Source organism: Solanum lycopersicum, chromosome 2 (assembly GCF_036512215.1).
Source record: "Solanum lycopersicum chromosome 2, SLM_r2.1".
Classification (NCBI taxonomy): Eukaryota; Viridiplantae; Streptophyta; class Magnoliopsida; order Solanales; family Solanaceae; genus Solanum; species Solanum lycopersicum.
Window position 1 is genome coordinate 59,667,746 of NC_090801.1, and position 22,351 is coordinate 59,690,096.

General features: G+C 33.6%; 3 protein-coding genes across 6 annotated transcripts; all 3 read left to right on the forward strand.

Moving 5' to 3' along the window:
- Window positions 1–2,096: 2,096 nt before the first annotated feature.
- Window positions 2,097–9,838, forward strand: LOC101260688 (uncharacterized). Of its 4 annotated transcripts, XM_019212310.3 has the most exons (18): window positions 2,285–2,501; window positions 2,730–2,816; window positions 3,738–3,797; window positions 4,513–4,611; window positions 4,711–4,818; window positions 5,057–5,092; window positions 5,379–5,495; window positions 5,647–5,730; window positions 5,834–5,952; window positions 6,579–6,680; window positions 7,254–7,370; window positions 7,460–7,525; window positions 7,778–7,844; window positions 8,548–8,601; window positions 8,786–8,875; window positions 9,054–9,080; window positions 9,201–9,227; window positions 9,359–9,838. In XM_019212310.3, the coding sequence occupies exons 4-18, from the start codon at window positions 4,567–4,569 to the stop codon at window positions 9,515–9,517; spliced, it is 1,218 nt and encodes a 405-aa protein (XP_019067855.1). In that variant the 5' UTR covers window positions 2,285–2,501; window positions 2,730–2,816; window positions 3,738–3,797; window positions 4,513–4,566; the 3' UTR covers window positions 9,518–9,838. The 4 variants fall into 4 exon arrangements, with proteins under 4 accessions (XP_004232824.1, XP_019067855.1, XP_010316708.1 ...); XM_004232776.4 differs by lacking the exon at window positions 3,738–3,797 and having other exon boundaries at window positions 2,097–2,501; XM_026029394.2 differs by lacking the exon at window positions 2,285–2,501 and having other exon boundaries at window positions 2,520–2,816.
- An 807-nt stretch (window positions 9,839–10,645) lies between these two features.
- LOC101260394 (uncharacterized) lies at window positions 10,646–13,799 on the forward strand. The gene is made up of 3 exons (XM_004232775.5): window positions 10,646–11,415; window positions 12,649–12,946; window positions 13,541–13,799. The coding sequence occupies exons 1-3, from the start codon at window positions 10,771–10,773 to the stop codon at window positions 13,609–13,611; spliced, it is 1,014 nt and encodes a 337-aa protein (XP_004232823.1). The 5' UTR covers window positions 10,646–10,770; the 3' UTR covers window positions 13,612–13,799.
- A 1,608-nt stretch (window positions 13,800–15,407) lies between these two features.
- LOC101260101 (secretory carrier-associated membrane protein 2) lies at window positions 15,408–21,805 on the forward strand. The gene is made up of 13 exons (XM_004232774.5): window positions 15,408–15,739; window positions 16,962–17,027; window positions 17,402–17,512; window positions 17,615–17,677; window positions 18,542–18,575; window positions 19,000–19,122; window positions 19,978–20,040; window positions 20,128–20,221; window positions 20,477–20,522; window positions 20,779–20,846; window positions 21,089–21,137; window positions 21,331–21,396; window positions 21,493–21,805. Exons 1-13 carry the CDS (start codon window positions 15,680–15,682, stop codon window positions 21,577–21,579), a joined length of 930 nt encoding a protein of 309 aa, XP_004232822.1. The 5' UTR covers window positions 15,408–15,679; the 3' UTR covers window positions 21,580–21,805.
- Window positions 21,806–22,351: the final 546 nt, after the last annotated feature.

Sequence of the window (22,351 nt, forward strand, 5' to 3'; positions counted from 1 at the left end):
TTATCTCATAATTTTATATTATATCGTTAAATAAGATCCCAAAAACATCATCAAAATAGCTAGCATCATGAAAGGTCACAAGTATTTTACATGCACCCACACGCCTTCAATTTCGATTCACATGATTTATGTATAGCTAGCTACTAGATTCTACTAATAATAATCTACTCTTTTTTTATTCTTTTTCTATATATTTATAATTTCATATTTCACTTATATACTAGTCACACCATTTTCACTTGATGCAAGGTTAAAAATTACAAGTTTATTATTATTATGTTTAATAGAACCATTTTTTCTGATAATAATACAAGGTAATATAAGTCAAAAATTGACTTTATTATTAACACGTAAATCCAACCAGATACTTATTTACTAATTAATAGATACTTTTTTTTTATCAATTCTTTAATCTTGACCACCACAAAATTAGAAAAATAAAACTTTTTTTTTTGTTTTTTTGTTGCAATCATTTAAAGTTGAATGTCCATATAAATTAGGTGCAAAAATTACCAAATCTCATCTTCTTCTGGACCCCAAAATATTTAAAAAGTTCCAAAAGAAGGCATATTATTGCACCAAACAAATTGTTGAAATTATTCACAAAAATAATTAAGAAGCCAAAAATGTTTTATTTTTCGAGAGCTTTGTCTACTTAACTACTCCTACATAAATTCAAACTATAAACAATCATCAATGTAAAGTTCTATGTCGATATCGATAATAAAAAAATATTTGAATTATTTTTTCGCAAGTTCTATATTAATTATTAGTTACTCTCTTTTATTATAAAACAAAAAAGGAGCAACTAATAGAAATTAATTTTGAAGTGGAAAACTTATAAAAAATTGATAATTTATATTTTTAATGAATAACTTTTTAGAGATTATATATGATCGTTTTTTAATATAAGATTTTATTCGAACTAAATAAATGTATTAAAATCAGTAATCAGCTGCTCCATTTGAAAACACCGACATACACTACGATTCACATAATTTTTAAAAAAATATTAGAAATATTTATTTATATTAGGTAGAAGTTGGCAAACAAAAACACACATATATATTGGAAAACCAAAATATATATTTTAATTTTTTTTTCAAAAAATTGCACTTTTCAACCAATTTTTTTTTATTTTCCGAATAAAATTTAACGGCAAGTTTGGTAAATTAATTGAACTTAACAAACTTCCAACTTGAAGGATTCATTTAGAGAAATTCAGTTACGAAATTTTGCAAAAAAATTGTTAAAATAATATTCCAGAAATAAATACTCGACATTTTTACTTTAATTAAGTTAATCAAAACGTCAAAACTAATTTTCTAGAATAATCAACATGCATCAATAACACTAAAATATTTTTTAGTTTTCCAATTTGCAAAAATATTAGGATTACATTCAAATAAGTTATATATAAACTATTTATAATGCAGATTTTAGGATGACTTGTTATAAATTTAAAATGAATACATTTTTTAAACCACCTCCTTTATAAATTGAATTAAAAATATGTTAAATTAAAAAGAAAAGATTAAAACTAAAAACCAAATTTTGTAGAAATATACAACACGTCAACACCAAAATTGACCTTCTATTGATAGAACACGTTTCTTATAATAAAGTCTTTGCTCATGTCACAATTTTCTTCTTGATTAATTATGTGATTATATCGACTTGATATATCATCATTATCATATATAGATAAAAAATACGTGTTTCCATTTATATATATATATATATATATATATATATATATAATTAAAATACACTATTAAATAGCTCAGGGAGTTAGTAGGTTCGTATGAAAATTTAGTATCGCAACAACAAATTCGATCAAAATTGAGATATTTTTCAAATCCTTTATCCCATGGATTAACATACAATTGTCAAATACACAATATTGTTTTTTTCTTCTCTTTCAAATACTTATCTTGTATTCAATATTAACTGATCTAATTATTAATTCGAATTTAATTTGAATAAGTTATTTTTTATGATTTGAATTGGGATATCTTCATGATTTAATTATTTATTTTTTGACTCAGGTATGTATGTTACTATAAAGAGTATACATGCTTTAATTTTTGAACGATAGAAACATCAATGCCATAAAATTATTAATTCGAGACAATATTTATCCTTTTCCCCTATATTATTTAATTTTTTTTAAAGAAATTTAAATTAATATGCTCGCCTTCTCCTAGATCCGTCCACGAATCTACAATTATACTACGTGCATATGTTAATTATTTATTTCCCAGGGACACCATATACACAAAACACTTTAGCAAACATCATACCACAACAAAAATATTTAATTATTTCTGTAATTTAATAATACTATGTACATCATCAATTTTTGTGTATTCTTAACTAAATAAGATTAAAGTATTAACAGTTGAATTAAAAAAAGAAAAACCAAAAATGGAGGTGATTACAGGTGCATTATTACAGTATATAGTAGATTAGAGAAAGCAAAGGAGCCACCTTAAACCGAGGTACTTTCCAACAATTTCGTCTCTCTCAAAGACTCTTTCTTTTGCCTAACCCTCCTCCTCCTTCTTTAACCCCACCCCCACCTACACCCCCTACCCCCCCCACTGCTACCCTTTGTTCACTTCTTTCAATATCTATACTGTATCTATATGCTTACCTATACATATATGTAGATTTGTCCCATTTTCTGTTCTGTTTTTGCTGATAAAGACTTGAACTTGTTCTTCAAGGTTCACTTTTTTTTTCACTTTTCAAGATTCTGGAGCTGTTGGGTTGCTATTTTGCTACAAACCCTTGTTGGGTTTTCAGTTCTTGAGGTATGTTTTCAATCTTTCTTGGTTCTTGATTTTTGGTGCTGTTATGGAGGTTGTTGAGTAATGACAATTAAGCCCATGGTGGAGTTGGGTGTGATTGTTCTTGAAAAAAGATCAAGTCTTTAATTAATGGGGTGGCGTGAGTTGATCAGATTCATTAGCTTTTCGAAGTTTTATTAATGCTAGTGTTTGTGTAATTAATGGTTGGTTAAGTATGCATTGAATGGTTGTTTGTTGTAATCTTGAAAACTGATTACTTCAAGTAACGTCTTCTCTTCATTTAATTTTGTCCCCTGGTCTTTTGAATTCTCCTATTTTTTGGATCCTATTGAACAATGGTTTCCCTCATCAATAATTTTGAATTCGTTATAGGATTTGCAAAATTTGTAAAAAAAATGAGCAGATGTTAGGAATTTCGTCTGTTTGCTGTGAGCTTTTTTATTTGGAATTAAAAAACTCTGAATCACAATTTTCTTTTTGTAGGGAGGAGGATAGATTTTTGTTAATCACTACTGTTATTTTCCAGATTCATTTATCTAGTTTTACATGGTTCTTAGTTCAACGCAGATAAATATAGAACTATATGAATTGGTTAGATTAAAACATAGAATGTGGGTTGAACAATTTTTTTGGTAGTCTTGATGCCGTGTGAATTGCAAATGTTGTTCCGAGAAAAATTCTGGCATACATGAAAATCAAACAAGGTGACAACTGTTAGTGGAATTCGTCAACTTTGTCAAACGCTTGCGTGTCACTTAATTGTCATATTCTCTGTCTCTACATTCAAATTAGACATCTTATCATTGACAACACTGCCTTTTCCATTTTTTCGGTCGGTTTGTTGGTGGGGATGGAAAGAGGCAAAGAATGAGTTGTCTTGGAATAGCTTACTGAACTTGCAACTGCTTTCCTTTTGTTGATAAGGGCGTGGTCTACAATTAATTTGCTCACACCTCAGCCATAACACTTGCTATCTTTCACTAGGTAAATTTTTCTGCCAATGCTTTTTCCGATGGAAAGAGGTCACTTAGCGTTTTTTATCTTTTCCACTCTCCCATAGTATTAGTCCATTTCATTCACCTAGCTACTAGTCCCAAAGTTTTCACACACTCCATTACCTCTTGGGCACATCCAGTCTACCAGTAGCAACCCTGAATTCAAAATGACCTGTCAGTTCTATAATCGTCTCCCAATGTTTCACACGCTTGATTACCTCCAGGGCACATCTAGTCAACCACTAGTGACCACAAATGCAAAATGACCTCTCATTTACAAGCAGATATTGTTGCCTGACTGTGTAGTTGTGTGGGTAACTCATAATTTTGTGATCTAATCAGATTATAGAATATTGGTCGCTAGATCCTTTTTGGGTTTTGTCCATAAATGGTGTCAAAAGAAATTGGTTACTGTATTCATGTGTGTTAATAACCTGTTAAATCGGCTGAGTGAGAGAGTTACTAGGCAATCTTATGTACATTTAAGTTTCATTCCATTTTGGTCAAACTGATAGCTAGCACAACATTCTTTTCCTTGTATGCGTTGTTTGCTAGATACGGAATTCCGTTGGAGATTTTATATTAGAAATAATGTTCATCAGTTAATGAATTGCAGAAAAGAGATAAATGTGTAACGGCTTTAAAATCTATTTTGCTAGATTCTTTGTTAAGACTAGTTGTTGATATGTGTATATTTGTTGCAGTGTTCGATGAGAACTTTTTCTGTTTCATATTCGCCTGCAACAGGCAATTAAATTATGGCGGTGTTTCTGCTGAAGAAAAGGAGTGTTCTCCTTGACGGGGTATGTAAATGCTATCTGGTTAGGAATTACTAATGACCTGATTATCTAGCTAACAATCCATAGATTTATTAAACATTAACTTGTGAAATTGAATTGCAGGGAACATGTGGAGTAAAGATGAGACAGCTACCATTTATGTGGATCATCTGTATAGTTATGTTGTTTATTGTATATAGGACCACCAATTATCAGTATCAACAGACAGAGGTATGATTGCATTGTACTGCCATTGATTTGCTAACATTTGCTACTTCTAATTTTGACATTTAGAGGGTCGCATGTGAAAGTATAAGAGAGAACTTTCCATTTATCAAACCGAGAGAGGCCAGATGATACACATTTGGTGGCGTACAAGTTTATATATTGACCTTCTAATTGTGCTTTACTTGATTACCCTAATACAATGTTGCTAAAAACATTTTCCTTTCCCTGTTTACCTTTTCAGATGGAGTCAAGGTTGGATCCGTTTTATTCTTCAAAGGTAGTTATGTTCCTTTTTTTAGAATACTAGATTTTGTACCTTGCACATCACAGGTAGTACCAACAGGATTTATTTTTTGAAATTCAAGAAGTTCTATAATTCATCATTACTATTTCTTGTAATCTAAAGAAGGTGTGCACAACATAAGTAAACAATGGAATACTATAAGTGGTGGAGTGGCATCCGCTTAAATTCAGCACCAAAAAGAATTTATTTTTTTGGGTGAACTAATTTACCCCTAAAAAATCCTTATACCAATGGTGATGCTTTTTATTCTTTCAACCAGGACTCTAGTATGGATATGAGAAGCTTGCACAGTTTACCGCGTGGTATTATCCAAGCAAGATCAGATCTGGAGTTAAAGCCTCTGTGGTCAACAACTAGTTCAAAGTCAAAGGCAAAGGTCTTACTCTCTATACTCCTGAACTTTGAAAAAATAGAGCAACCTCCTTAGGATACTGATATCTTATTTATTACCACACTTTTTCCCTCTCTGTGCTGTCTGTCACTCTGTCATGCATTTAATTTGTGGCAATGTTGTGTCTCCATTTCAGGCTAGCAATTCTAGCTCTCATAATTTATTGGCAGTTCCAGTTGGCATCAAACAGAAGAGCAATGTTGATGCTCTCGTCCAAAAGGTATAACATCTAATTTATGCTTGTTATGGAGAGCACTTATGTTGTGGTACTTTCTGATTTTACTATCTTATATATACCTGTGACCTTATCTTGTGATGTTCAGTTTCTTTCAGCAAATTTTACTGTCATTCTATTCCACTATGATGGTAATGTTGATGGGTGGGAAGACCTCCAATGGAGTAAAGATGCCATTCACATTGTTGCTCACAATCAGACAAAATGGTAAGATACACACTCCATAGGGGATTAAATTGACACGGGCAGATTTATTCACATTAGAGGGAACACCTTAGCCACCTGGACTAGCAATATTTTCTGTGATTTAGAAGTGCTGTTCAACTGATCTGCAGTGTGATTTTAGTGAAAACCGAGTAATCCTTAGGCCACAAGTTGCTTGAGATTAATCTGTGCTTCTCATTAATTCTGAAAGTTTATATCTACTGATCCAACACAGAGTTGCTGGAAATTAGTCTGTTTCATAATAACCATCCAGGATACCCTGCAATCCTTCGCTGAACAAATGATGACATCTTGTTCTTCATGAATCTAGACTTAATATACTCCTAATATACCCTAAGTTGGTCTCATCTTTTGGCTGGATGGAATTGTTACCCTGCAACCTTTGCTGAACAAATGATGCTATCTTGTTCTTCATGACTTTTTGACTGAATGAACTCCTAATATATCCTAAGTTGGTCTCATCTTTTGGCTGTATGCAAAGTGTTATTTAATTTCTTTAGGGTTCTAGTATTCTTCTTATGCAAAGTTTTCATCATTGTGGATGCATCTAGCTTGTATGGTTTATGCTAAATGATATCTCACCATTGTTGTGAATTTATCTGATGCAGGTGGTTTGCGAAGAGATTTTTACATCCTGCAGTTGTTTCAATTTATGATTACATTTTCCTTTGGGATGAAGATTTGGGTGTGGAGAATTTCCATCCTGGAAGGTAAGATGATTGCACGAGGTTGAAGTTGGCTTTCTGTTTATCTTACATTTTTAATCCACCAATAGATACATTAGATACAATTCGTTCACTCCTGGTGAGTATTGTGAATATATTTTCTATTAACTCTTTTTGTGGAAATAAAACAGATCTAATCATTTGATATCTCCTGGTGGATTATTGTGAACAATGATCCTATAGATTCCTTTCTTAGAAATAGGCAGATGTTATCATTTTAAATATAAATTAGTATGAGTTTGTTTCTATGATCCTGGATATTTTTCCTCTCCTATTATTTCTCAAGCATTTGGTGTCAAAAGTCATGACATGTTTATTTGGGCATTCCGAGCTTTTGAGGAGATAAACAGTAGTTGCTTCATTTAGTATCCACAGTTTATTGTATTTACATTGTCATGTCAATGGATGATTTCTATTGCGTACTCTGTTAATCAGGCTTCCTTTTTTATGGGGCTTCTTGCTCTAGAAGGATGGTTGTTAGTTATCATGAAAGCAACAAGTCTTACATGCCTCTTTGCTAATTATAATTTTCTTTCAATTGCATCTTTTGTTATTTAGGTACCTTGAAATAGTAAAATCTGAAGGACTGGAAATTTCTCAGCCAGCTTTAGACCCGAATTCAACTGGTATCCATCATAGAATCACAATAAGAAGCAGAACAAATAGGTTCCACAGGTAAGTCCGCCAGGCTATCCAACCACCCAAATTCAACCTTTTATTGCACCTCCTTTGGATGAATACTGATGCACAATTCCTTTTTGCAGAAGGGTCTACGATATTAGAGGTAGTACGAAGTGTTCAGACGAAAGCGAAGGTCCCCCATGCACCGGGTAAGTGTAACACAATTACTGGATAAGACTGTTATGAGACTTTGGGCATTGGTTGGTCAGGATAAGTTTTTGCATCAGTTCCTGATGTTCAAGTTGACCCTGTTATATATTCTCTTCCTACAATTTTGTTCTACAAAAAAAAAAAAGATTTTGAGAATATTTAACTTCTCGAGTGTCTTGAGGTAGATGCTAGTTCTTCCGGATTTTCTTTATCATGCATTAGAAGAATGGTTGATTCACTCTCCTTTACAGATTTGTGGAGGGAATGGCTCCGGTCTTTTCCAGATCTGCATGGCTTTGTGCCTGGCATCTTATACAGGTAGAACTTTGTTTCTCTCTTTGCTGAGATAGGACATTTTCAAGCCTTTATTAAGAACTCTATGCATACACTTAAATCAGGAATATAAATGTAAGTGAATGTTACCTTTCTCAAAAAAAAAAAAAAAAGAGAATATAAATGTAACTTTACCAATGCTCAAAAAAAAAAAGAATATAATTGTAAGTTTTGAGGAGGATGTTGGATTTGGATATTTTGATTTTCGATTTGAAAGAGGCTGGCAAAAGTATCCTAGAAGTGTGTTTTGATTGAGTGCTAGTGTTTTTGTCACTTTGTTTAGTTGATCATCCCAATGAGTGGTTCATTTTGAAGAATTCTGGCAGCTTAAAATTAAGAATTCTACTGTGTGCGCCTGTGCTCTAAGTTACATTCTTCTTGGTGGAGTGGGGAGCAGTGTTCTCTTAGAGATGATGACTATGTCTGGTTTGTGTCAGAACTTAAACAGTACCATATAAATTGTTGCATTTGCTCATCTTCTAATCATGTTTGTTTTCATTTTGGATTGAAATGCTCGTATACTGTTAATGTGCTCTAAGTTTCAGCGATGTTCTTGAATTAATTTTCCACATGCACTTTTGACATGCCGTGTGGACGCACTATCCACTTTCATTTTCCACTCTTGTACTGATTCATCATCCTGTTTACATGAGCTGCTAATGGTTGCTCTTTGCCTCTTTCCTGTCAGAATGATCTTGTTCATGGATGGGGAATGGACATGAAACTTGGTTATTGTGCACAGGTGAACTTTCTTTTCAACTTGTTAATTTACAAGATGAACCTCTCATCCCTTCCTGTGTATGTTTTTATGCCCTCTGTCTACGGAGTGTAATCTAAATTGTAAATTGCTATACATTTCTCTTTACTCTTTAAAACATTATGTTCTGATACAGCCCTAAACCTACGTGAATTTTATATTATCATAGGGAGATCGATCCAAAAAGGTGGGAGTAGTTGATAGTGAATATGTAGTGCACCAGAGCATCCAAACTTTGGGCGGACAATCACTGAAAAAGGTAACTCTCTATGTCACTTATCAAAGACTTCTGATTTGTTTATGCAACTATCCTCATTAATCATCCCGAATATGTTAGATAAGGTGTTCTTTAAGTCTACATATAGAGGCTATATTATAATAATTGTTGTGTTTGCTTCTTTATACCTCCATTCACCATGCTTTTTTTCTATGTGCAGGATTCAAATTCTGAAGAGTCTGTGAAGGTATACATCCAATTCTACTTTGTACTTTGAGAGTTTAATTTTCCCAACATCTAACTTCTTCTGCTGATGTTTTAACTGATTCTTGTCCTTGATTTTCATTTTCTTTTCCTTAACCTACAGAGGCACGTTGTTGATGTGCGATCTGAGGTGAGTGTCTGCTTATACGACAACCTATTTATTTCATATAACTTTCTTTTTTCATGGCATTGTTCATGTTGTGTGCATTACTATTGTCTATCTGCCCCTTGTTTTCATAAAACTGCCTTCCCATTTTGCAGATTCGGAGACAATCAACTTATGAGCTGCAAATATTCAAGGATCGATGGGAACGAGCTGTGAAGCAGGACAAGAACTGGGCAGATCCGTTTAAAGCTAGCCAGAGACGTAGACAGCTGTATAAACAAAGGCGAAAATCAAAGGTGAAGAAGCTGAGATAAGCAATGGGATAGATAAAACAAAAGGTTCATAGGTTGAGCCTTGTAATTTGTTCTTTCTTTTTAGGCCCCATGAATCTCATCATTAGTTCATTACATATATAGGTTTAGTTTCTCCTAATTTTTCTTCTTTTTAACTTTATTTTTTTTCACTTCTCATTTATGTACATCAATTTTTTTTTTTGTAACTAGCCTTCGGTTACCACACTGTTTCTTTTGATTTTAAGTTCCAGTTTCTTCAATACATTGGAAAAAGACCAAAACATGAAATTTATTGTTGAGAAATGTCTCTATATATTGAAGGATTGAAGATTGGAATCTAAATACCCAGTTGAATTGAATTTTTTGATCAATAATGTTTAAATTACAGGTACCCAATTTTCGTTATGTTAAACGAACTCTTATAACTTCTCTCACTCGCTTCTCTCCTCCCTCGCTAACTCACCTTTCTCCCTCTCTTGCCCTCTCTAATGAATCGCGTGGTATATAAATTAGTTCATATATTCAACCCTAGGTTGAGAAATTGAAAACCTTTGTTTGATCTACCACGACAATACCGCTAGTGAAGCTTGTGGCTGGAAATTTCACGGACTGGTGGCTTCATTGCCTGTGATGAGACAATGATCATCTTTCTTCTTCTTCTTAAGTATGTATTTATGCGCGATACAATTTGATATATCATATATATATATATATATATATATATATATATATATATATATATATACAAGATATATGTATCGATTCAAAGATGAACTAAATACATTGCAGATAAACTATCCAAGTTTGTCTTCGGATACATTGTATCCAATATTGAATACACTAGATACTTGATATCGGATACATTATATGAAATTGGTATTAGATACACCAGATGAAACTGTCGACCAAACACATATACCCTTATAGAAATTGATACAAGCTTGTATATATACACAGATACATTGTGAGACAAAGATACGTGGAATGAAAAGGAACGAGAGAAGGATAGATGCAATTGAAATGGAAGAAAGGTGAGCCATGGAAAGAGACAGTATATTCCAAATACATGCAAATCACTCGTTCATAGATAACGTATTCAGACCAAAACTTGGATAAATATGTAATTAAGTAAGCCCACCCACCCAAATCGGCCCAAATAAAATCCAAGAAAATAACCCGGCCCACTATCTTCTTCGTTCACATTACCTTAATTCTCTTCCTAGGGTTTAACATAAACCCCTTTTTTTCTCTCTCTCTCATCGCTGCGTAAAGCTATGAGTTTAATTGCAGGTTCATACGAGAGATTCATTTGGGGATTCAAGTTGAGATCCCTCAAAAACGATCAGAATTACGAACTAACCCCTCTATTCTCCTTCCCTTCACATCTCTCACCAATTAAATGCACCGCCGTCGCCGGTTCTGCCGCTGTATCCGGCGGCGCCGATGACACTATCAAAATCTATGACCTTTCTACTTGCTCAGAAATTGGGTCACTACACCACTCCGCCACCGTTACTTCACTTTCCTTTTTTACCCCTTCTTCATTCTCCTTCCCTCGTAACCTTATTGCCGCGTCTGAAGATGGTTCGGTTTCCATATATGATGCTGATCCTTTTGTTCATCTCAAGACGGTTAAAGTGCATCGTAAGGCAGTGAATTCTATATGCATTCATCCGTCGGGGAGGTTGGCATTGACTGTTGGAAGAGATGAATGTATGGCTATGGTTAATTTGGTTAGAGGAAGGAGAAGTTTTTATTGTAGGTTGGGAAAAGAAGCTTCTTTAGTTAATTTTAGTGATGGTGGTGAAAAGTTTTTTATGGTTATGGATGATAAGATTTCTGTACATGAATCTGAAGATGCCAAAGCTATTCTAGAGCTTGACAGTAAGAAGAGGGTGCTTTGTGCCACTTATGGGATGGTGAGTTTTCTGGACTATTACTAGATTGAACTCTCCTCAATTTTTGTACTGACATATTTTGATCACCAACTTACTGTATTGATTATCACTTTCTAGACCATTGCAAAAAAAAAATCATTATTTATCCATTATGAACTGTGCTTTTGTATTCACCTCTTGTGGTTGTGTGCCTCGTTAATTTGTGGAGATCCTTAGACCATTATACTTTCTTAAGAGTGTTTATGAGGCTCAACCAGTAGCAAGTAGAATAGCCATCTGTTACTCTGTCACTGAGTTGTAGAATGGCCATCTGTTACTCTGTCACTGGATTGTAGAATAGCCATTTGTTCCTCTGTCACTGGATTTTGGTGGCAAATTATTTGATTTTTCCGTCTGTAATGGGATCAGTTGGTGGGGGGATATACACTTTTATTTCTTCTTAACCCAAATAGACAGTAGAGAAGCTTATATAGCTAATCAAAGTCCTCAACTGAAGTTTTCAGAATGCAGTTTGCCTATATCTGTTTCTAGCAAGTCCCGTCTCTTGGTGTCTTGTTTGCACAGTGATAAAACATACTTTCAACCTGTTCATTAAGTGCATATATGGGTTAATTGAGATAATGTGGACTATACTGGAATCTGAAACATGAGAATGTTGATGGTGTACTGTCAAAAAAAAAATCAGATATCATGACCAAAAAGAATATGATGGAGTCGGGAAGCTACCTAGTTAGATTGTTCCTTAGGTATCATAGAAAGTGTGTTATTGGTGGTTAATATTTGCTACACATAAAAGGCTCCAGTTTTCTTATATATCTTAATTTCATATATTATTTAACGTATTTCTGAAAATGAGTCTCTTGTGTGCTTTCACTTTCTTTTTAAATTTTCAATCCTCATTTTTTTTGTATAATGGTATTGTTTGGGTCGACTTGCAACTGCTATTTTCCACCAGTGCAGGTGTTAGTTACTTTTATCCAATAAAATCACCTAGCATTTTTTTTTGTATATTCCAGATTCATTAACACCAAAAACCACACCTTGGGTGCTTTCTGTCCCATCCTTTTCCCTGCATGTTGTACATTCTTTTACTTGTCTATCATCTTGCACTTGGTGTCCTACCACCCCACTTTCAAAGCACGATGAAAACAATCAGGATTATATAGATCATGGAATGTTTAGTTGTAGGCTCCAGTTTTTTTTCCCTTCCAATTATTTGATTTACTTCTTGAAGCTGAAAGTAATATTTTACAGCATGGTATTTTGTTTACTGGGGGAGAGGACCGGAGTATTAAAGCTTGGGACATTACTAGTGGAAAACTTGCATATAGCATTGAAGATGCACATTCTACCCGTGTGAAAGGCATTGTTGTGCTACACAAAAACAGTGATGGTGATGCTGAAGATCATCAACACATAGTAGCATCAGCATCATCAGATGGGGTCATACGTGTTTGGGATGTTCGCATGACTAACAAAGATAAGCCAAATCCACTGGCTGAGGTCAATACAAAATCCAGGCTGACTTGTCTGGCTGGATCATCCATCAAATGTGAGTCTTCCTTTGCTATTTGAATTTTCCCCTCTTGAAATGTTTGCCTAATTTTAAATGATTCAGATAGTCACTGCCTTGACTGGTAACTTTTTGATTGTTTTAATTTTGCCTATTCTGTTCTGTGGTGCTAAATCATTTCATTTAAGGTAAAATGAGAATATTAAAGCTAAAAATTGATAAATTTTGAAAAAGGGACATTCTTTTTGGGATAAACTATAAAGAAGAGTCTCACATCAATTGACTGACACTGGAGTAGGAAATACAAAAAATTGCCAATCATTTCTCTTGGTTGATAAGTATAATAGAATCTACAATCTTTTCATTGGCATTTTTTTTTCAAAATTAACTATCGGTGATCCATATTGAAAGAAGAGGGGAATGCCTTTGAGTCTAATGCCAAAGATAGAGGACTATTTTGGGCCTTCTCTCGAGAAACAGTTCACAGGAGCTAACCAGCATCTTATCAATTTAGATTGAAAAAGAGTCACAATTGTAAACATAGGCCGACAGCTATAAATTGCACGGAGTTTGCTACCTAAATAATATGAAACACTCGACTGATTTGTTGTCATTGTCATTGTCATCTTTCAGCTATGAAAAGACCACAGGTTGGAAATACTACTTCAAATGGACAACAGCTCGACGCAGGTGAAGAATCATAGTGCTGTAATTTGGTAATGACAATCACATAGTGTATCTGCCATATTTTTCCTTTAGATTCCCCCTCCCCCTGAAGTTGTTGGAATCATATCAATTTTGTTAGTTAAAAGTTGATCACTCGAAATCTATTTTGTAAGGCGTGTGTATTATTTAATTAATGAATATGAGCAGTTATTTATTTTGGTTCTCATATCTCCCTAGTTAAGGTCCCCTTCGTACACGGATGGGACTTCATTTTTTGGTATTTTACTATGGATATGAATGTGCCTCTCTTGGCTGACAGGTTTGGTAAAAAATCTAGTAGCTTGTAATTGACATTTTTGTATTTCATATACAACACTCTTCTGATTCTTTCCTTTTAGTTTTGTCTAGAAAATGTCACATCTTCAGATTCATAAATTTAGCTTTATAAGGAATGTAACTTTGAATCTTCTTTTGGCATTGGATGATGACACTTGTCACAAGGACTCAGTTATCCAAACAAACATGGGTGTACAGATACATTGATATCTGTGGAGATAGTAACCTAAGTTTTTGTGTAATTAATTGAGGTGTGCGTAAGATGATAAAATTTTTCTCATTTATCCAAACAAACGTTGGTGGACAACGGACACATATATGTGTTTGATAGGAGACATGTTTAATCGATATTATATAAAATTAATCAAGATGTGTGCAAGATAATATAGAAATATGATATGCATAGGTCTATAAATAAAACACCATTGGTTAAAACTCATTCGGGGATTTAGACCTCAAATTTTGATGTATTTTTTGTGTTGATACTATTGATATGTTTATTAATCAGGGGTGTCTCTCGGTGTTCAAGTCTTCTTTAAGTATGTTCAAGTCTTCTTTTAAGTATGGAGTTGGATCGTTTTATGTTTTAAGATTTTTTAACATAAATTTAAATATAATCGAACTTCAATAATTCTGTTCCTTTTTTTTTCGGATGTCAATGTCTGAAACTTCCTTTTGTTTTTCTTTTTGCTCTCTTTCTAGTCAAAAGATTGGGAAGTGGAAACATGAGAACAAAGATAGATCAGAACCTTAAAAAAAAGATATTTATTTTTATTCATTCTCCGTTCAATAATAATTGTCTAATATATTATTTTAAAAATATTCAACTATATTTATTCACCTTATTCAAGTATTAATTAAATTTTATTTTATCGTGGACGAAACTAACATATGAAAACATATATGATTGATTAATTGTAGTTTTCTTATATGGGTAATTTTCTTTTCTCTGTGTCTCAATTATCGGGAAATTTATAAAAGTAAGAAAATCCGTATATCTATTTCATTATACCTATACAATTGCTGTTCTTATTGATTAATAAGGACTAATCACGTTGTCCAATAAAAGCAGGAATAAGTAGATCAAATTAAGTTAAACAGCACCTAAAAAAAAAAGAAATTTACCTTTATATTTACAATAAAATTATTATATTAATAATATCGATCATTAAAATATAAAAAGGTTTATATTAAAAGTAATCAATTTTTATATTCTGAGCGCGATATAAATATAGAGAATTGTCAAAAATTAAATCCTCTCCATATGTATTAAGTAAGCTAATAATTATAAAATAATTTTTTTGTCGTTTAATTGAATCTTAAAATTTACGTCAAAATCCTTGCATAAAATTACAATTTGAAAAATATATTTAATGTAATTGGAAAGAATAATTTAGATCACTTTTTAATATATGTAATTAATTTTAAAGTAATTTGGTGCATACAAAGATTAAAACTTTTTTATTTTATATATATGTTTGGTACTAATTAATTAAAAATTAAAAACTGACCAAAACCACCCAATTTTATCTTTTCTTTGTTTTCTTCTTTTGTCTTTCTACCACTCTAGAATTGTAGTGGAATTTTCTTTCTTCTTGTTTTTCTCATTCAAACTACTATAGTTTTCAAGACTCTGCCTTTTTCCCCCTTCTCTGCTTAGCCTTTTCCACCTATTTTTTGCTATTCAGATCTCAAGTTTTACACTTTGCTTTCCCTCTGTAAATTTCTTGTTTTGTGGCAAAATTCAGAAAGTAGCAAAGTTTTCTTGAAATGGCCGGCCGTTATGATCATAACCCTTTTGAAGAAGAAGAAGAAGTTAACCCTTTTGCTGTAAGTTCCTTCTTCTTCTCTTTTTTTCGTTTTTTTTTTGCGGTTTAATTCTGAAAGTTGCTATCTTTCCGTTCTGGGGTTTCCTATTTTGCTGCTGTGCAAGTGGGATGTTTGTTATTCTTCACTTGATCAAGTTTTTAGTGATTCTACTGCTCTGTTTTTGTGTGTGTGTTTCTGGGCGTTAACTCGTGCTATGCGGTTTAATTATGAAGTTATGATCGTTTTGTTTTCTGGGTTTTTCTATTGTTTATTGGTTTTGCAAATCAATATTTCAGTTTCCTGTAATGGTTAATTGAAAAGGATGTAGCTTTAATCTGACTTGAGTTGAATTTGAGGTTTTGGGTTTTATATATTTTGGAGTTGATCGTTTTTTATTGTGAAAGTGTAGTTGGAGCTTATTAATCCAAAAAAAAAATAAATTAAAAGTGTAGCTGGTGCGTCCTATTTCCCATGCTTTGTTGGATTGATTGATTTGGGACCATCTTAAGTGGTGTGATTGATTTTTCTGTAGGTTGACGTTTTCTATGGGAAACATTGAAATATATGATTATAGATTGTTATATGGAGTACTATGATTAGCGGAAGTTGTTTAGTTTTGGTATTCTGAGATATGGGGGAAATCTCTTTTCTTTCATTGAGTCCAGCTCTTTTATCTGTAATGTGGGTTTGATGGTGTCTGACCAGTTTAAGAGTTGGTGTCTAAAGGAAAATGGTTCCTCGTTTTCATTTCAAATGTGTTCCATTATGCAATTGGTAATAATGTTTCCCGTGGTGATGGATAAGGAAATCCAGGATCATATGTGGATCCGTTCCTTGGCTCTACTTAATCGGATATGTGTAATCTAATATAAATGATTGGCATAAAAGTGGTTGTAGTAAAAGTGATGAGTTAATTTCTTTTGGCTTTAATATTTGCAATACTGGAGGCATTTTGGAGAAACAATTAACATCATACATATTTGAATATTAGAACCCTGTAATCCTTGATGTGTTCCTAATATAGTATGTTCTGACTTATGTTCATTGTAATGTAAGTTTAGTGAATGATGTCACAGAGTCATGTTAGATCACTCATCACAGGATTTTAGATATTTTTTGCACTGATCTCCTCCTGTGCATGAACAATAATTATGGCATCTATGTGTGCAAGTGTTGGATAAATGGATGATTTAGTTTTTTTTTTTGTATAACAGTCTCAAGTATCTTCTGAAATTTGCTGCAGGATGGCGGAGGCAGAGGGAAATCTTCAGGGCAATCAAAATTTAGTGGAGGTGCATTTTATACCACAGTAAGTTGGACATACTTTTCTCTGTCCTATTTGTGTATCTCAGTCTGCTTACATCGGGATCGGGGTTTGGAAACCAGTTTTCCTTATTTTTGTAAGAGATCAATATTTCTACCTTTACAAACTGCTGCTGTATCTGAACTAAGCCTTTGCTTATGCTTAGTTGCTTTATCTTTGTAACCTCCCTCATTTTTTTTCCTTTTTTTAGTGTGTGTATGTGTTGGGGGAATGGGGTTGGTGAGGTGAAGTAGAAAGGAAGAAAGTACGGGTAAATAGATGGATTGGTTTCTTTTGTTGAGTGTTTGAAGTTGCTAGTATCTTTTGCCATTTCCTCTTGATGTATTATCTTAATATTTTCCCTTTTATCAACTTTTCAGTCCGGGAGTGTGCCTCCAGCAACAAACTCCAGACTTTCACCCCTTCCGCCAGAACCAGCTGATTTCTATGACCGCAATGCGTCAATTGATATTCCTCTTGACAGTGCTTCGGTAGATGGAACTTTCTGAATCTCTGTGATGATTTGTCATCTTTATCTTATTTGACATTAGTAGCTATGATGGTTTCTTACTTTAAGTTTGTTTGAATTAAAGGACCTGAAAAAGAAAGAAAAAGAATTACAGTCTAAGGAGAATGAATTGCGGAGGAGGGAACAGGTATGGGATGATGAAAATTTGAACCAGTGTTTTATTAATAGTCACACCCTTTTTCTGGGTGATGAATGTTTATTGTATTTCCCCTATATGACGGCTATATTTGTTAGTTTCTGTCTGTAATTTAGCATTATTATCTTGTTTCCCTCTTCTTTTCTCCTTCCATCTAATGTATTTTCTGGATTTCTTTTGGGGCGTTATTCTGGTTTATTCACTCTTTTAGAATGTGCTTACTTCTTCTACCACTGATGAACATGGATGAATTGCAAACGAACTTGTTCTGTAGTATATTCTTGAAAATAGATGGGAGGTTCCCTAGAGCATATGCCATAGGAATTGTGCGTTTACTGTTTGTGATATAGTTATACTTGCAGCCGAGGGGCTTCCTTTTGCCGTCCTCCTCTCATTGCAGTGATGTGATGGAGAGACTGGATGAACCGTTTGTTCTGATATCTGAAGATAAGTCTTGGAGATTCTTCCACCCACTTAACAAAAATTTATACGAGGGGGATAGGAGGTTTGTAGAGCACTTTCTATTACTTCCCTGCTTACCAAATATTGTTCCTATTCTTTGAGGGCCTATATAATCAAACAAGAACTCATTCAGGCGTCTACTTGTTTTGAGCCAGAAGTTGTGGATTAATTCTCCTGTGAAAAGTTCGCAGCTGTCTACTTTCTTTAATTTGGAATTAATTGGCATCTATTATGTCTCTTGTTGCCTACGGCTCTTCTTTCCTCCTATTCTCGTTACGTGTTACTAATCTATTTGAGTTGAAAATATCATTTCCCTCTATTTGCACCTCAGCTCTTTGTTGCTGGTGTATCAAAGTCATCTTTTCACTTATCTGGTTTCTCTTTGTTTTGCAGGATCTAAAAAGGAGAGAAGATGCTGCTGCACGAGGTGCTTTTTTTGCTTTTGCTTCAATTCTCTTTTTGGCGTTTATCCTTCTGCTGTCCTTCTGTTTTATCTTCAATGAATATTCAATCTTGCAATATTCTTAGACATTTAAACTACTAATATGAAGTGAGAAATCCATATATAGTTTCTAATTACATCCGAAGGAAGAAAGATAATGGTACCTTCTATGTTCCAGATTGAGCCTTCTGATTTTTATCTAGGGCAATTTAAATTTTTTCATCTTCTCATACTGGTCTCCACCATTCTTTCCACATTTGAAGTAGAATTTTGATGTTCAAATATAACTTTCAATTCTCTGATTTGCCTGAGTACCTCTCTAGTTTTGTAGAATAATGTATTTCAGATGGAACTTCTGTCCTGTGATTATTGTAGTATCTTACAAGTTCAGTTCATCTTTCAATTGCAGCCGGCATTGTTCTCGAGGAGAAAAATTGGCCTCCGTTCTTCCCAATCATCCATCATGATATTGCAAATGAAATACCAATTCATCTTCAAAAGCTACAATATGTTGCATTTACAACGTTCTTGGGTATGTTATCTCCTGCTTACCATGTCTTCGGTTATTCTATTTGGAACACCGTATATGGTGCATACTTTAGATGGGTTTGTGTTCTTATATGGTGTACCCTCCGTCCAAAAAATTGTGAGGTTTGGAGCGAATTCGTCACACATCTAATTTTAAAATCAACTCCTTGATTTGTTTAAATTAAATTACACATTTAAAAAATACATCGAAGCACTAAACACAACTTCTTGTAGTAGAAAATATTTAGAGATGTTCGGATAGAATTGTCAGAAAAATAGTTGGACTCTAATAGTAATGTACCAAAAAAGTCAGATCCCCATATAATGCCTTTTTGGAGGCCTTCAAGGAATTAGGTACAATATTGCAGAAACTAAAAAGACCCTAGTTTAGTCCTTATAGAAAGAAAAACAGAGATTTGAATTTATAATCCTTCTCTTTTTCGTCCCCCTTCCCATGTAACTTGGACTTAAAAATGTGTGCATACCAGTAAGAGTATAAGTGTCTGGTAGAGGTGGGGGAATTGTTTTTGCAAAATTTCTAGTATTTTCGAATGATCTTCCTGTAAGTGCCACTATGTCTATTTCGGTACACTTTACTGCACCAGCAGACAAGTGAGGGATCCATATGTTTTTGCTCACTTTCGATCAACATTGTAACTGAATCTTATGGTGAAAATTGCAACTCAAACAAGCTTTTGCTAGTGAATTGTTCAGGTTGTTGAATAAATTTTTTTTGCACGTTATAACTTGATAGATCTGTGTGCCTGGAATAATTTTTTGAGTATGATTTGTCATTTTGTACTGTATGTGAGTTTCTTGTTTTTCTCTTGCTAATGAGATATATGCTGATCGTGAGCAGGACTTATTGCATGCCTATTATGGAACATTGTAGCTACAACTACAGCATGGATTAAAGAAGGAGGTACATCGAATCGGCATGTCACCCTGCCTCTACATGCCATTACTTATCCGATGAAGTCAGAATACTTACTTTAGTTTTTGTCTGTAGATGTGAAGATCTGGTTCCTTTCTATCATATACTTCATATCAGGTGTTCCTGGAGCCTACTTCATGTGGTATCGTCCTCTGTATCGTGCGTTTAGGTAAACTTATCTGTCTTTTCAGAGAATTGAGCTGATTTACTTCAGAAATTATCAAACAGTTTTTAAATGCGATAACTGATCTTTTTGTTGGTTGTTATTGCTGAAGTAATAAATTCGAAAATTTTGTCAATGTTGCAGAGAACTGATTCTTTTTTTAAATTTTGCATATGCCTCCCACGAGTTTATCCCCTTGTTTGTCTCTTTTCTTTTGCCTTGTTTTCCCCTTCCCATACTAATCGTGGTATTTGGTCACAGAACTGAGGGTGCCATGAAGTTTGCGTGGTTTTTCTTGTTTTACTTGGTAAGTTCCTTATGCAATTGTTTTTGTCTATGTTATATACTTTTTGTTATTCTGCCATATGCTCAACGTGAATGACATGGGAATGGGTACTTTATAAGGATCCTTTAAAATACACTAGAAACTTTCAAAAAAGTTAAGATTACTCCCTACCGTGTACATACCTGTACCTGAGTCCATATTACAAAATACAAAGTCAAAGATATCTTGGATATCTGATTCAAATGTTCAGCTGTCATAGATTTTTCTGTGTTTGCAGGTTCACATTGTATTTTGCGTCTTTGCTGCTGTTGCTCCTCCAGTAGTCTTCAGAGGAAAATCCCTTACGTAAGTTCCATATTGCTTTTGACTTTTTAGAAAGAGTTGTAAAATTACATTAACACTGTCACCTTTTTCCAAAAAAAAAGAGACTCAAATAAATCCACTGTTTCCGGCATACTAGTTCCCTTCCAACCAAAACACTGAGTTCTGCTTTCGCCAAGCTTATTGCTTTTCAATTTCACATGGATTTCATCTATGAAGTAGCTAACCGTTAAAATGATCTGATGTTCTGTTATTTGTTGGAACAGAGGCATCCTGCCTGCGGTGGATCTCATCGGCAAAAATGTACTTGTTGGGGTGAGTTATGACTATTTTCATCACAATCCATAGTATCCCTGACGTACCTTTTGCGCCTTTTTGTTTAGATGGACTACCTTTTCATTAATTTGAAATGGAAGAACAGAACCTACTCAAAACTTCTTTCTAATGAAAGTTTTAACTCAAGCTAATAAAGGTTATTAACATGAATCTGCTGTCCTTCCCTTATTAGATTTTCTACTTCATCGGTTTTGGGTTATTTTGTCTCGAGTCATTGCTGAGCATTTGGGTTATTCAGGTCAGACTCATTTTCTGTTTATCTGCTTCCCAAAATATGCTTCTCACTCGATCCTCGAATGAAATCTCCTGGTTCATGTTTACTCTCATAATGCAGCAAGTATACATGTATTTCCGAGGAAGTGGTAAAGCCGCGCAGATGAAGCAAGAAGCTGCTAGAGGTGCCCTTAGAGCAGCAATATAATTGAAAGAAATGTTCTTGGTAGAAGGCTGTTAAATATGCTTTTGGTGATTATATGTTTTAGTTAGTTCAATTTGACATATATGCTGCTTGTTTTGCATATGCTTTTGGTGATTATGCTTTTATTTATGACTACTTAGACCAAAGTGCTGTTAGGAAAAAGATTTAGAATTCCTTTTGTTTAATTGGAGACACAATCTATATTATGTTTATATTGCTATTTTTGTCATACTCATTTCTTGTAATATGTTTCTTCTGAAAATCAAACATTCTTCTCCAATAACATCTTGTAATGAATTTTGATTTGAAAGTTGAAAGAACCTACAGAGAATTGATTTAGTAAGTTGAATTATAATGTTTTTTTTTCGGATTCGAAACTCATAAAGGACTTTTAAGGGAGACAATAGAGAGGCCTTTGATACATCAGAGTGAATTAACTCAAATAGTACATACACAATAATGACACGCGGTATTAAAATATTGTTTTAGAATATCTTAAATATATTCTTTCTCTTGAAAAAATGTATAATAATACATCTACTGAGTGCAATTGAATGATATTAAATCTTTTCAATTTTTTGTTTATTTATGATTCGATGCTAATTTCGTAAATCTTTTTTTTCTTAATCAATCTATAGATATGATATAATATAAGGTTACAACTCACAATTAATAAGAAGTTGGCACCATATTAATGAAGTATTAATCTCATAATCATAACCCCTCCCCCTCTTCAAGTTCTTAGTCAATGTGATTAAATGTATCCAGCTAATTG

What these genes read in the sequence shown, in the direction of transcription:
- LOC101260688 (XM_004232776.4), top strand. Translation starts at nt 4,567, where the DNA reads ATGGCGGTGTTTCTGCTGAAGAAAAGGAGTGTTCTCCTTGACGGG. An exon ending in GTTCAAAGTCAAAGGCAAAG is followed by an intron (nt 5,496 to 5,646) that starts GTCTTACTCTCT and finishes TCTCCATTTCAG; the next exon opens with GCTAGCAATTCTAGCTCTCA. An exon ending in AGAACAAATAGGTTCCACAG is followed by an intron (nt 7,371 to 7,459) that starts GTAAGTCCGCCA and finishes TCCTTTTTGCAG; the next exon opens with AAGGGTCTACGATATTAGAG.
- LOC101260394 (XM_004232775.5), top strand. Translation starts at nt 10,771, where the DNA reads ATGAGTTTAATTGCAGGTTCATACGAGAGATTCATTTGGGGATTCAAG. An exon ending in TTTGTGCCACTTATGGGATG is followed by an intron (nt 11,416 to 12,648) that starts GTGAGTTTTCTG and finishes AATATTTTACAG; the next exon opens with CATGGTATTTTGTTTACTGG. An exon ending in GGCTGGATCATCCATCAAAT is followed by an intron (nt 12,947 to 13,540) that starts GTGAGTCTTCCT and finishes GTCATCTTTCAG; the next exon opens with CTATGAAAAGACCACAGGTT.
- LOC101260101 (XM_004232774.5), top strand. Translation starts at nt 15,680, where the DNA reads ATGGCCGGCCGTTATGATCATAACCCTTTTGAAGAAGAAGAAGAAGTT. An exon ending in AGCATGGATTAAAGAAGGAG is followed by an intron (nt 20,041 to 20,127) that starts GTACATCGAATC and finishes TTTTGTCTGTAG; the next exon opens with ATGTGAAGATCTGGTTCCTT. An exon ending in GGTTTTTCTTGTTTTACTTG is followed by an intron (nt 20,523 to 20,778) that starts GTAAGTTCCTTA and finishes CTGTGTTTGCAG; the next exon opens with GTTCACATTGTATTTTGCGT.